Source organism: Coccomyxa subellipsoidea (assembly GCF_000258705.1).
Source record: "Coccomyxa subellipsoidea C-169, whole genome shotgun sequence".
Taxonomy (NCBI): domain Eukaryota; kingdom Viridiplantae; phylum Chlorophyta; class Trebouxiophyceae; family Coccomyxaceae; genus Coccomyxa; species Coccomyxa subellipsoidea.
In genome coordinates, this window is record NW_005178022.1 from 843,348 (window position 1) to 856,256 (window position 12,909).

Here is a 12,909-nt window from a genome sequence, read left to right on the forward strand (position 1 = left end):
GCACGATCGCATCATTCAGTGTCCTCCTAGTGAAGTAACTCACATCATCAGTGTTGTCCTCTTCTAGTGTTCCTCAGGCCGCCACAGAACTCAATTGGGGCTTTAAAGGCCAGGATAAGACTTTCCAAATAATTGGAAGGTTTGGTAGTTGACATTTGTTACCTGAGGATCCCCTGCTGGTGGCTGCGCAGGAACTGTATGCTGCAAGGAAGGTGGGGCTGGACACGCGCTTCTGTTTGCTGATCATGCACCAGTGCTGCGGAATTTCAAGGTGCGCTATTTTGTGATGCTATTTGGGAAGGTCCTGGTGGCCTCAGCCCCAATGTCTGCAGCACACTGGTGCTTTTGAAGCAAGAGTAACTGCAAGCTCAGGTCTAAAAAAGAGCTTGGTACAATCGCAGAATTTTGCCTCGGACGCCTTTACGTTTGAGGCATGGGTGAGCACGTCAGACTACTGCCATCGAGGTAAGGTGCACCTTCATTGCTTTTTCACTACTCTGAAGGCTGAATTCGTATTCTAAATTTGCCTTCCGCAGGTGGAATCATGTCCTATGCTTTGGAGTCGAAGAGCAGCGATGCGAAGGCGCGCGACGAGGCATTCAACCATTTTGTGGTCTTTGATGCCTACGACCTCATTGCATGCCATGACTTCCAGGTGAGTGCTCAGATCCAAATGCACCTGACTAAGTGCGCTTGCAAGCGACTACCCACAAAATTTGACAGGCAGATTACATCAAACAACCTGCCCTGCCGTTGCAGTGACTGCGCTTCAAGTCTGGAAGATAGTTCATAGAATGGTGTTGGCTCTAAGGGTGTGTGGTGCCTGCATACAGTATTTGGACCTGTGGCCGGACACCGACAATGTCAGCTGCATGAGCGCCTTCAACCGCACCCACACGGCCAACTACATCGACCGCACTGGCGGCTGGCACCACCTGGCAGTCACCTGGACCAAGGCCGGCAATGGCCGCACGCGCATCTACAAGGACGGCCTCCTCATGGCTGAGGTAACCCTCCCAACCTTGCTGACCCAATGCTGTGTTTATTTCTTGCCCTGGGTGCGTGTCATTTTTCTCAGGAGGTCACAATGGCCGCCGCAGGAAGAAACATATACCCATTCTGTTCATGTTGTGTTTTATGTGTGTCTCCTGTTCTGGCATTGTCATGTCGAGGTGAATCGATGGTGTGGTGCTTTGTTCTGGCAGACGGCATCTGGCAAGACGAAGCCGCTGCAGTCCGGGGGCGCCTTCATGCTGGGTGGCGAGCAGGACTGCTACGGCGGCTGCACCGACGCTGGCCAGGCCTTCTACGGCCTCATGGACGAGGTAGGAGCAGTTCTCTGCGATCCTAGCCCCTTTTTGAGCGCTTGTGACAGGCACCAATCCCTGACAGCGGCAAACGTGTGGGGGATGGGCATGGATTGGGCAGGCAATAATTCTGTCACCCTGTTCCGCTACCGGCAATGACACCTGGCAATGGCAAATTAATGAGTGCCTGGCATGGGCGACATTGGGCAATTGTATCACCCCGATCGCTTCCTGGGCGCATGCGCTAAGGGTGATGACAGCTGGCAGTGACAAAAAAGTGAGTAATGGATGTCACTGGATTTTTGCATGGGTGTGCAGGTGCGGCTGTGGAAGGTGGAGCGCAGCCACGATGACATTCTGAGGTACATGCGCCGGACTGGGGGCAGCCTGGACAACCACGCCGACCTCATTGCCTACTGGAAGTTTGACGAGCCAGATGGGTGGGCCACCTGCAACCTCCCGTCCCTAGGACTCCCTTTGCTGCATCTGCAATGCTTTTTTCTGGATCAGCTCATGTCCTGCAAGCTGCCAATGGGGATTATTGAAAGGAACTGGAGTGTTGTGTGCAGGGCTGATGGGCTGACGAGCGCGCATCTGGTGGCAAAGGACAGCAGTGGCAATGGGAATGACCTCCCCCTGGTGTCACCACCCATGCACCTCGATGCTGACATCAGCAAGGCAGGATACTCGCTTACGCCCCTTCTAGTTTTCAATATTAGCCACTTCATGCAAGCCTCTCTGATAAGAAGTCCCTTGTGAGGAGGAGACGATTAAGAAAGATGCATGAAGGATTAATTGTGGATGGATGTGTAAAGAGCCACGTGTGTATTGCGCAGGATGGCAAGCAGCTGTCAACGGGCAGCTTGAACTTTGCCAACAACTACGCCTTCAACCCGGCGATGGTCAACATGCCAGAGAAGGACTTCACTGTGGAGTTCTGGGCGCGCACGCCAGCCTACGATGAGGACACCACCACCAACTCCTTCACCACCCTCTTCTCCTACGCCACCCACACCCAGAGAAAGAACATCTGTGCGCCCACAGCCAATCTCAGATGGAACTTTGAACCACAAGAGCAGAGATGTATGGCATTGACAGCATGGGCTACAACATGCTGCATTCTTCAGCATGATTATGCTCATGCAATCTCTCTATTGAGGTTACTCCTGTCTGGGCCTATAGTGCTGATGATTGAGATAGTGCTCTGTCCCCGATGTCAGGTTGTCAGGCTGTCAGGTTTCTCATAGGCTCATGTAGGCCCCTTACAATATACAAGCTCTGCATATGCGCCTTTGATTTGTCACGTGGCTGGTGCAGTCTCCGGGGGAGTCACTGACAGCGTGTTTACGGACGACGCGATACGGGTGGAGAAGTACTACGAGGAGTTCCGTAACACGCGCGACCTGGATTACCTGGACATCCAAACGCGCGGATCCATCACCGTCCACATCAATTCCAACCGCGACGGCAACGGCCGGCGCTTTGAAAACTGGCTCGACTACAACGTCCAGTGGTGGGCCCCCATCATTTTATCGCTCTGAACTGCATGTCAAGATGGTGTGCTGACAAAACATCCTCTGTATGGGTATGCTGCTGGAGATGGCTTGTGGTGGCAGCACTTGAGATTGCTCTTTGCAAAGGTTCACACGTTAGGAAAAGGACATCCAACAACATGGGAGGTGTCTGTGTCCACGTGAAGTGAGCCTGCATGCTCGTCACATATTCTGCATGTCCTGGAAAAGCAGAGCATCTTTAAATAGCATTCTGGCATGCCTCGATGGACACTAATACCTCCCATGCAAACCCAAAAGCCAGATGTTGATGTACTGATGGATGCGATCTGGCAGGCTGGACGGCGACTGGCACCACATCGCAGTGACGTGGGAGGGCAACTCGGGGCTGACGGCAATGTACTTTGACGGCGAGCCGCAGAAGCCCTTCTGGCGCGCCACGGGCGGCCAGGTGGAGCAGCAGGACCCGGCATTAGGCGGCGTTGACTCCCACCTCGCCTGGGGCACCGACCGCCAAAACCATGGTGCGTGGGAAAACTGGAAGACGTGCACTGTCTGAATGGCGCTGCATATGCCTGGATTGCAAGCCCAGGTCGCTGTGCAGTCCTGGGATTTTGTATCTCACACGCAGAAGGCATGACATGCAGCAGACACATGGGTGGTTTGGCATGCAGTGCGTGAACAATTATTAAGACTCTGGGTGAATGCGCTTAGCTAGAGACCAGCCGACAAAAAGGCCTGCAGAGCGGAGGCCACCAGAGTTGCACCCTATATAATATAGGGCTTTACAGCATGTCACGTGATGAGACTGTGTATGTGGCCAGGTTCACTGGTGCTGGGCCAGAACCAGGAGTGCTACGGCGCATGCTTCTCGCCCTCCGAGTCCCTCAGCGGCGATATGGCAGCGCTGCGAATCTGGGGACGCGCCAAGAACCAGGTCTTGACACTCTTCCTACCCTGCCCAGTCGTGTTGGTCTTAGCAATTATAAAAGTTGCCTGCAAAACTCCTATGCTAGTAGTTTCGATGTCTGACATGCTGGCACTGCTGCAGGAGGACATCCGCGCTGACATGTTCTCTGAGAAGCCGGGGACCGAGCTGGACCTGCTGACCATGTACAACTTCCGCAGCCAGGACATCTCCAAGGGCCATCTGGGCAAGGTACATCCCCACTTAACAGCTTTGGACTCATGCATGCCTGCAACCTGATCTATACCTCTCCCTCGGTTCTTGACACGGAACATGACACACCCCTTAGAGTCTTTTAACTCCCTGGCATGACTGAGAACAAGGGATCCCCACCAAGCCTTTTTTGAATCAGAAGTTTGTCCTGATGTGGCACAGACTGACTGCATGGCAGTCTGTTCGGCCAGGAATCAAGAGTGTCAGCCAGCATGCAAACAGCAATGTAGGATATCACATGCTAGCTCTATCCTTCCAATAGGATTATGATCGCTGACTTACTGTTTGGCAATAGGAAATGGTGTCGGATTCGAGGGGCAGCCACGACAACAAGCTGGAGCTGTGGGGGGACACCCCCCGCTGGGAGTACTCCACAGCGCCCCTCATGGAGTGGGACTCCGGCGCGGCCCTCGCCCCCGCCAACCCCGGCAGCCGCGGCCACGCCCTGCACCTCAACGACCAACAGGTGCGAACTGTTGGCTGGAAATCCTAATTTCTATCCACCTCACTCATTGCAGGATACTGTTTGCACTTGTTTGGCTAAAGAAACATGCCAGAAGTCCCCAGAAGGAACTCCTGCTTGCGCCTTTCCATATGTACATTGCCTCACTCGTTGCAGAATCTTGCTTGCTCCTCTCGGCTAAGCAAGAAATATGCCACAACCCAAAATAAGACCACCTGCTTGCGCATTCACCATGCCAAGAGTACTCCTTGTTCATTTTTATCATTTCCTGCGCGTTGGTTTTTATTTCTGTTTTATTTTTGATGGTGTTGCATACTTCTTCCAAGAGAAGTACAGCTATGGATGGCAGCAGCACTAAATATTCTGTGCCGCAGGCGTTGATGATGACGGGGTTCAAGGAGTGGCCGCGTGACGCAATAACGGTGGAGTTCTGGATGCTGAGCGTGGACAAGTGCCGCAAGGGCGTCCCCTTCTCCTACGCCACCGGCGGCTACGAGCGCGCAGACAACACCTTCCTCATCCTCAACTACAACGACTGGTTCGCAGCCTGCTTTGTGATGTATCAACAATTTCATTGCAGCAAGGTCTTTGGAAGGTATTAGTATCTCTCAGTGGGTGCCTGGGACAACGACTGGTGGGCAGCCTTCATTTGCGATTTAGAGAGGATCTCATGACGGCATTTTTCCTTGTAAGGTGCTGATGTCTCCCAGAGGGTACGAGCTCTGCCTGTCAGCGCAGCAGCCGCGTCCTAAGCGGATTTTGCGCGCATGATGGCTAGTTGTCCTCCTTCAGCTGTGCAATCTCAACTGCTTATCGCCAAGGAGATGTTGTTGCTGAGTTGTGGGAGGACAATTGGCCAGGTTGGGGCTCTGAAGAGGACAACACAAGTGCGAAGAATTGCATGCAGTGTTGTGAGTTCTCAGCGGAACCAGAACCTTATGCAGTCAGGACCTGGCAGCCGCATACCTGCGATTCTGGTTGCGCTGCACCCACAGTACTACATGCATGCTCGCTGGAGAGTCCAACATTGAGGTGTTCAGAGGATGTATTTGATGGTCAGCGCTGAGTGGGTTGGGGCTGCAGGGGCATCTCTGTGATGGAGGACGAGGGGCAGCTGAGCGACCACACTGCGGGCATGTCTTCCACGGACGGCTCCTGGCACCACATCGCGGTCACCTGGCAGTCCTCCGACGGCTCTGCCTCTCTCTATGACAACGGCCGCAAGGTGTGTCTCACTAGGACCCACCTGTGAACCCTTGCCCATCTCATACACCACTCTCACCTATGGTGATGGTGTCAGCTGCCACACCAGTGCATCTGATTGTAGGCGATGCTGTACTTGCGATGAGACCAAGGCTTTGAGTCTGTGCCTGGTCAGGTGTGGACGGTGACTCGCGGCAAGGGCAAGCACATGCCGTCTGGAGGCACGCTCATCGTGGGCCGCGAGCAGGACTGCGTCGGCGGCTGCTTCGACTCAGCCCCAGGTGTGCTTCTCTCATGTCTGGCAGGTGCTGTACGTATTGTGGGGCCGAAGCTGTCTGTTTTGTAATAGATGAGGAGGAGTTTGCCCAGTCAGAAAAGAAAAATGCGCAAGGTCCTTTTCACTGTTCCTCCGGGTTCACAGCTCCGGTCCTTACTTCTGAATCTGAGCATTTGCTGAAGTGTGTCACTGTCTTACTGTTGGATTGTGATCACAGCACAGAAAGTCCTCAGCACGTCGTCGGACATTACCTGCAGCGGGAAGGCATGTTTTTGAGGACATTGTGAGCTGTGCAGGGGCGAGCGGGAAGCTGGACAGGATGAGGGACCAGGAGTATGGCGCCCAGGACTTCTACGGAGCCATTGATGAGCTGCGCATCTGGCGCACAGTGCGCACCCAGGATCAGATCAAGCAGGTGCGGCAATCAGCCCTCACAATCGCTCCAGTAGCCTGCCCATTAGGAGGTACTTCATGGTAGTGTTTAGTATCCCCTGTGCACATGATGTGCACAAGATACTTCAAGCTAGCAGTCAGCTCGCATGCACAACCAGAATGTTTACATTAGTGATTCTGACAGTAAAATTTGTCGCACTAAAACTTGTAAGGACGTGCAAGCCTGCTCTGTTTCGCATGCCTGCTGAAGCTGACATGCAGGTCTGCAACAAGCAACTTTAATGCAACTGTCTCTTAGCTAATGGTACTGTGGGTGTGCAAAGGCACCTTAAAAGCGACCCTCTTGTGACGGTCTGAATCTGAATGGAAGCTCCTTGCTGCAAGCTACTGCACCACTTCATAGCACCAAGCAGGAAAGAGGGATGCACACAGTTGCAGTGTGCACATCTCTGCCTGGTGTATTACTACTAATACTGAGAATTGGTATGATGTGGCATGCTTGCAGGGCATGGCAACGGCGGCCGAGCGCGCGGGAGCAGAGGGTGACGGGGCGGTGTCGGACCATGATCCGGACCTGATGGCGTACTGGAAGTTTGACGAGGGCGCTGGCTTCTTAGTCAAAGACTCCACCGGCCGCGGCCACGATTTGTACCTCACTGGGGAGCCCCGCTGGCAGGTGAGACACCAGTTGATGCAAGGGACAAGGGTACTTGTGTATGTCAATGTTGCATGCACCCATAGTGTTCTGCAGCTCTAGCAGTATGCCTGCATGCCGACAGTCAATACGCCTTACAGGAGCGCTGCACCTGCAGCACTATCGAGCTTTTTGCAGCTGCAAAACTAGGTCAGCATAAGGCAGCGAATGCAGACGTGACGAGTTCGCAGGCGCTGGTATGTGCTCTCGCGCTGTTGCAGCTGATCGGAGCACAGAGATGCGCTAACAGGTCCCTGGACGGGAGCATGTTGGCAAGATGTCAGCGTCTTTCAAATCATGGATGACTGAGCTGGCAAATCTGGGGTGCAGGTGGTGAAGTGGCTGAGCGTGTGCGGCAATGGCATCGTGGAGGGCGCAGAGGAGTGCGACGACGGTGACACAGACGACGGCGACGGCTGCTCCGCACAGTGCAAGGTGCAGATCTCTTCCCTCGAAAAAGAAAAAAACGCAACCTGGGGGGCCCCAAAAGTGCGTACGCGAAGCAGTGAAGTAGGCTGGGGACATTGCCTCACATATTAATGCTCCCGGTGGGCGCGTCTTGGCAGAACACGTGGCAGGAGGCAATGAGTTTCCTATGTCGCTGCACATCGTAACAGAAGGGAAGGAACTGTTTTTGGACAGCTCTGCGCTGTCCCTGCCTCAACTCTTGTACACTTCACCGGGCTAAAGTGGGAGCGGCATTTGTGACTTGGCGTGTGTGAGCCCGTAACAACCTTCAATATCTTCTCAATATTGCACTTGTGCTACTGGCTGCAGGTGGAGGAGGGCTGGCAGTGCACAGGGGAGAGCCCGTCCGAGTGCTGGCCCAACGACCAAGCTGGCAAGCATGCAGGCCCGGGGTCCGTACACCCTGTCCACCCTAGCCCTGGGTAACCATCACCCAAATATCACCCAGCCCATACCCCATGCATTTTGGCCTCCATACCGCATGCATGTCGCTGTGCCCTTGTCAGCATTGAAAGGCGCCGAAGCATTGCAAATGCCCGTCTGCAGAAGTGGATGCTTGAGCTGAGCAGGGATGTATTGAGCCGGTGTTAATGCCACAGGGCGCACTCGGGTGACTCCTCCGGGCAGAGCGCGCAGGGAGGCAACTCCAAGAGCGGCTCTGGCGGCCACACTGTTGCCATCGTCCTCAGCATCATCTTCACCGTGCTCGTGCTGGGATGCCTCGGTAAGCACACATCCTCATCTGCATCCCCTCATACTCCCTTTTGTCACTGCAGACGCCCTGATTTTGCCAATCTTACTTTAAGTGATTGTCTACCTAGAGAGGGGAGAAATTTGCATTCGTCCTATCAAATACTACTGGCAAAGCTATTAGTATTCTCGCACGCTTGCAGGTCCTAGAAATCTAGGATCTAGGCACTCTAGCGAGACGTCTATAAGATTTGTCCATCCTGCTGGCAAAGTGACCGGCGCCAGTGATACGAAGGGATGATCAGGGACTGTGTGTGTGGCAGGCGTGGGCCTGCTGTACAGGCACTCGCTGATGGAGGCCTTCCCGGGAGTGGAGGAGAGCGTTCGCGACCTGGGCAGCCGCCTGCGCGGCCGCCAGCGTGGCACCCTCTACCAGGCACGCCCCTGCCCTAGTGATTGGTCATGATGACTCACGGCAAGACCTTGGGACCTCGCCGGCTTGTGTAGTGAATCGGACATTAGGAAAATGCACAGGAAGTGAGCAGTGTGTTTATGACCAGCGGCAAGATGGTGTTGTGACACATCCCATTGAACAGGACTGGTCTAGGTATCAGAGTTTTCTTGAGACCATGAGAAGGAGGTATGGTCAGAGAAAAAGAAACTGGCTGATACCGTAGAAGTATTCCACCTGGTGGGCGGGCGCCTTGTGCAGATCAGTGAGCATTATGCCAGAGCCCTTGAGAGGCAATCTCTGGCAGCTCAGGGATCAGCCCAAGGCTGACGCACTTCAACTGAAGTATTTCTAAGTGATTCCGTTTCTTAGAGTGGCTTCAATACAGCTTTTCTGTGCAACGGATCGACAAATATGATGTCATGCAGGGGCTGGACACGCTGGACCCTGAAGAGCGCTTGGATATCTCCCCTGAGTTTGTTGGCGTCCGTCACCCCCAGGGTCCTTATTCGCCCCTGAACGGAGATGTTTCGGGCGCTGGCAACCGCTAGCTTCAAGCACAATACCCCTCATGGCCAAGTCTATGTAGGAGAGAAGATGGCCTGGCACTTGCTTCTGTGCAAGCTTGATCCTGTGCAAGCTGGGTCCGCTTAAGATCCTGCGAACTCTCCCTTTGAAATCTCGCCCGAAAACAATTCAAATCAAAGCTCAACAGCATCGAATCGGGAAATCTTTTCTTGGAATGCCCTGAAGACCCCGCTGAACAGGATGGGAAGGTTAGGTCTGCAGCATAAGAGAGAAACCTTTCGTGCATGTGGGGTGATTTGAGCAGCTGATGTCTTGAAATTTATGCTGCCATGCCCGGCAGCTCCCCTGTATTATTATGCCTCTATGTACATGTGCCATAACTATCAGACCAGTGGAGTAATTTTGATATAATGCATGTACTTCTTGTGCATGATTGTGAGACTGCAATTGCACTCTCAGCACCATTATCTTGCTGGTAATAATTTTGGCAAGCGAGCGTGTTACACGATTCATTGGCACCTTCAGTGGCGCAATCAGCTGTAGGAACCAATACAATCATGGGACGGGCCGTCTCCAATGTGTAAAAGGCCTTGCCACTTTACTACTTCCCAGCGTTTCACAAATGGTCTGCTGTGCGCGATACACAGTATTTAGAATGCTTCAAGAAACTGTCTGGTATCCCTTTGTTACAGGCTGTCTTTGATGGTACAACGCGTTTAGTCAAGACACTGAGTCAATCTTATCTGCCTGCAGCTAGCTGCATGTCCACAGTCCATATTGTGTAAGAGAAACTCTCACGCACATTCGCTGAGCTCACAGGCTGCTGTGCTCCTGCTGCTTTGCCTTCCTCTTCAGCAGCCTCTGCCAGTACATGGCCGCAGCACCCAACAGGATTAGAAATCCCACAAAGTAGAGGAAGTTTGCCAGACTGATGCGCGACAGTAGCCTGTAGCGCAGCTCGGCTCTGCAGGTCGGCGCAAAGGGGAACTCCTCGCAATAGCCATCCCCTGCAGTACACCAGCAACTAGCTCAGCTCCCTGCAACAACACTCCTCCAACAGCCACAAAGGTGGCTTGAAGCTGCCGCACAGCCGAGCAGTTTTAGCAACAGATGTGCCTGCTGACACGGTTCACAAGACCACCTAGGCGCGTCGCCATCTTCTTCTGCATGCATGCGATGTAAGTGCGCAATGGACAGGGACCATTCGGCTGCCAACAAGCAGTGCCTCCAAGGCGCAAGTCTTGCTGCATACTTACAGAGACATGTCATAGAGGCAGGCAAGGGAGGACATGCCTGGCTCGCAGACGGTCTGCAGGGCCTTGGCAAACTTGGGGTTCTTGGACTGGTCCACGCGCGCGCCATTCTCAAGTCGTATCCAGGTCTCGGCCTCGTGCGCCTCCTGCCCAGCCTTCAGTAGAATAACTCGCGCGCCATGGCCCCACCCGGGTGGCGGCCCGTAGCTCCCGTACCCTGCGCCGTCACCCGCCACCATCTTTACTTGCCCCAGTACTCCTTGCAACCCTCACAGAAACTTTCCTCGCATTTCCTAGCTTGCCTTACAAGGCGGGTAATCTAAGGTAAAGCATGCCCTCAACGATGCCCTCTGCATGTCCAAGACATTTCGTTCCCTTTCATTTTGTTTCCTCTCCACTGTTCAGGGGAAACGGTATGCCATGCGAGAAACACATGGGTATGCAGCATTGTGGCTCTGTGGCAAGGGTGAGCAGAAAGATTAAGCGCTTGGAATGCTGCGCACCCGTCTTGTGGCCGTAGGCGAGGCGCACGCCGTGCAGGAGGCCCTCGTAGTTGTTGTCGTGGTCGTGGCCGCTGTGCAGCGCAGTGACGCCCGCGTCTTTGAGCGCGTCAAACAGGCCGGTGTCCGACATGGGGCAGTTGACCGGCTCATGCTTGCTGCCGCGCGCAGATCCCCGGTTCCAGACCTCCATGAACTCCGGCACCGGCACGTGCACAAAGGCCAGCGAGGGCACCTTTGGCAACCCTGACAGCGTTCGGTTCATCCACCAGATCGTTGGCCTCTCCACGCACCCCCTGCATTGACAGGGCTCCTTTTTCAGAACCTTTATGGGGGCTGCAGTAATCCTCTCCAGAAAGGGGTGCTTGCGGAATGCGGACACTCCCTACGTTGACAAGGGTCCCAATCTTTGATTTCAGATTTAAATTCAAAGTACAAAAGTGAGGAAATTTACGGTGCTCTTTCTCCAGGAAGGGATGATAGTGGTAAGAGAGCCATGCTCTGATGGAGAGATGGGTTTTGTCCCAACAGAGCCACACAGGGCAAGATGGAAAGGTGATGTTTGTGGCATCATGCCATGTAGTCCCTGATGGAAAATGGCGTCAGCACATGCAGGCCTGTGGATGTGGTGGCCAGTGCGGTGGTGACAAGCAGACAAAGCAGAGGTGTGTAGCACTAGAGGTGCAGCCACAGGAGCGGATGGTGAAGGCAGGGCACTCACGAGCCCCCATACATCCAGTCGCAGCCCCTGCCGCCCGAGTCCAGCATCCACAGCCGCGCAGCCGGCGCGCCTCCCTTGCTAGCCGCAATGTCCAGGTAGTAATTGGAGAGCCCAATTGCCTCCCGAGGCCCCAGCTGCGTCAGCGACCCCTGCTGCAGCCGAGTGTCGAGCAGCACTATCTGCTCGCGTGACAAATCCGCCTCGTCATCGTGGTTGCCCAGGATCAGCGCGTACGGTACGCCCGCTGCCGCTATCGGCTTCACAAGCTGGCGGAACCTGAAAGTGAGCGACAGCTTCCTACCTGAGCTCTGGTACTTTGCACTTCATGAGGTAGGGGAGCAAAGCTGATGGGGATGAAAGGGATCAGCTTGTTGGTGCTGCTGTGAGCACCGAGAAATGCGGAAAGGGTGCGTGAGGGCGCTGACCTCTTCTCAAACCAGCCCACAGTGCCGTCCCAGGCAAAGCCACTGACCATGTCGCCTGAGAGCACTGCCAAGTCCGGCTGCTCATATGACAAGATATTGGCGATGACCTGCGTGCAGATTTTTCATTCTCACACCCAGAACCATGCTCATGAGTCCTCGAGCTCCTGAGACCCTAGGACCAGGAATGAGGCCTCTTGAGTCAAAGAAAATGCTTGATCTCTGTTCCATCTTCTCAGCCGTTCCACTTATGTTGATACCTTGTCTGTGTGCTCATCAGTCTCAGGGAAGTGGCCGTAGTGGAGGTCAGCTAGTTGCACGATCTTGAAGTATCCATCCTGATCAAACTTCAGCTGGATCTTCTTCGTGGACCTCGTGTATTTTGTTGCAGAACATAGACTAATTAACGATAGTATTAGACCAAGAAAGGCGACTTGCAAGAGCGGGAATCGTCTAGCCATCGATATATCAGCCCCTTGCAAGAGGCTGCTTTCCGGCTATCTGCATCCATCCAGGTCGTAGATGTCAGTAAATATAGACATCCAATAATTCAAACGAGATAAAGTTGGCCCCCCCTCACAGCATAGCGATGTCTAATGGAAGCGTTTGTGGGAAGGGCATGGAGAATCCCCCTGAATTGTAAAACCCTCAAACAACCTGGGGTGCGTATATACAGAATTTCCAAGGAGTTCAATGCGAGCAAGCTTCCCGAAGGCAAAGAGCAAGCCTTCTCGAATCGTGCGCAATAATAATAATAGTAAAAGACATTGATCCTGGTGCTGGTTTGGTTCCTTGGCGTTCAGTGGAATACCTTTTACTGATTTTCCATCGTCACCAGTCAAACCTTG

The 12,909-nt window shown here is 53.8% G+C and overlaps 2 protein-coding genes across 2 annotated transcripts; one reads left to right on the forward strand and one right to left on the reverse strand.

Annotated features, from left to right (window-relative positions):
• Positions 1-544: 544 nt before the first annotated feature.
• Positions 545-8,652, forward strand: COCSUDRAFT_45084 (concanavalin A-like lectin/glucanase; the record flags this gene model as incomplete). Its single annotated transcript, XM_005643438.1, has 20 exons — positions 545-655; positions 834-1,007; positions 1,206-1,325; positions 1,626-1,747; positions 1,877-1,946; positions 2,144-2,339; positions 2,625-2,820; positions 3,155-3,342; positions 3,643-3,755; positions 3,870-3,977; positions 4,294-4,464; positions 4,836-5,056; positions 5,545-5,686; positions 5,840-5,945; positions 6,238-6,356; positions 6,840-7,010; positions 7,359-7,463; positions 7,806-7,888; positions 8,096-8,220; positions 8,510-8,652. 20 exons carry the CDS (start codon positions 545-547, stop codon positions 8,650-8,652), a joined length of 2,784 nt encoding a protein of 927 aa, XP_005643495.1.
• A 999-nt stretch (positions 8,653-9,651) lies between these two features.
• On the reverse strand, positions 9,652-12,522 carry COCSUDRAFT_49124 (Metallo-dependent phosphatase; the record flags this gene model as incomplete). The annotated part of the gene is made up of 7 exons (XM_005643439.1): positions 9,652-10,172; positions 10,307-10,328; positions 10,472-10,635; positions 10,922-11,214; positions 11,640-11,915; positions 12,065-12,171; positions 12,322-12,522. 7 exons carry the CDS (start codon positions 12,520-12,522, stop codon positions 9,979-9,981), a joined length of 1,257 nt encoding a protein of 418 aa, XP_005643496.1. The 3' UTR covers positions 9,652-9,978.
• Between the last annotated feature and the right edge of the window lie 387 nt (positions 12,523-12,909).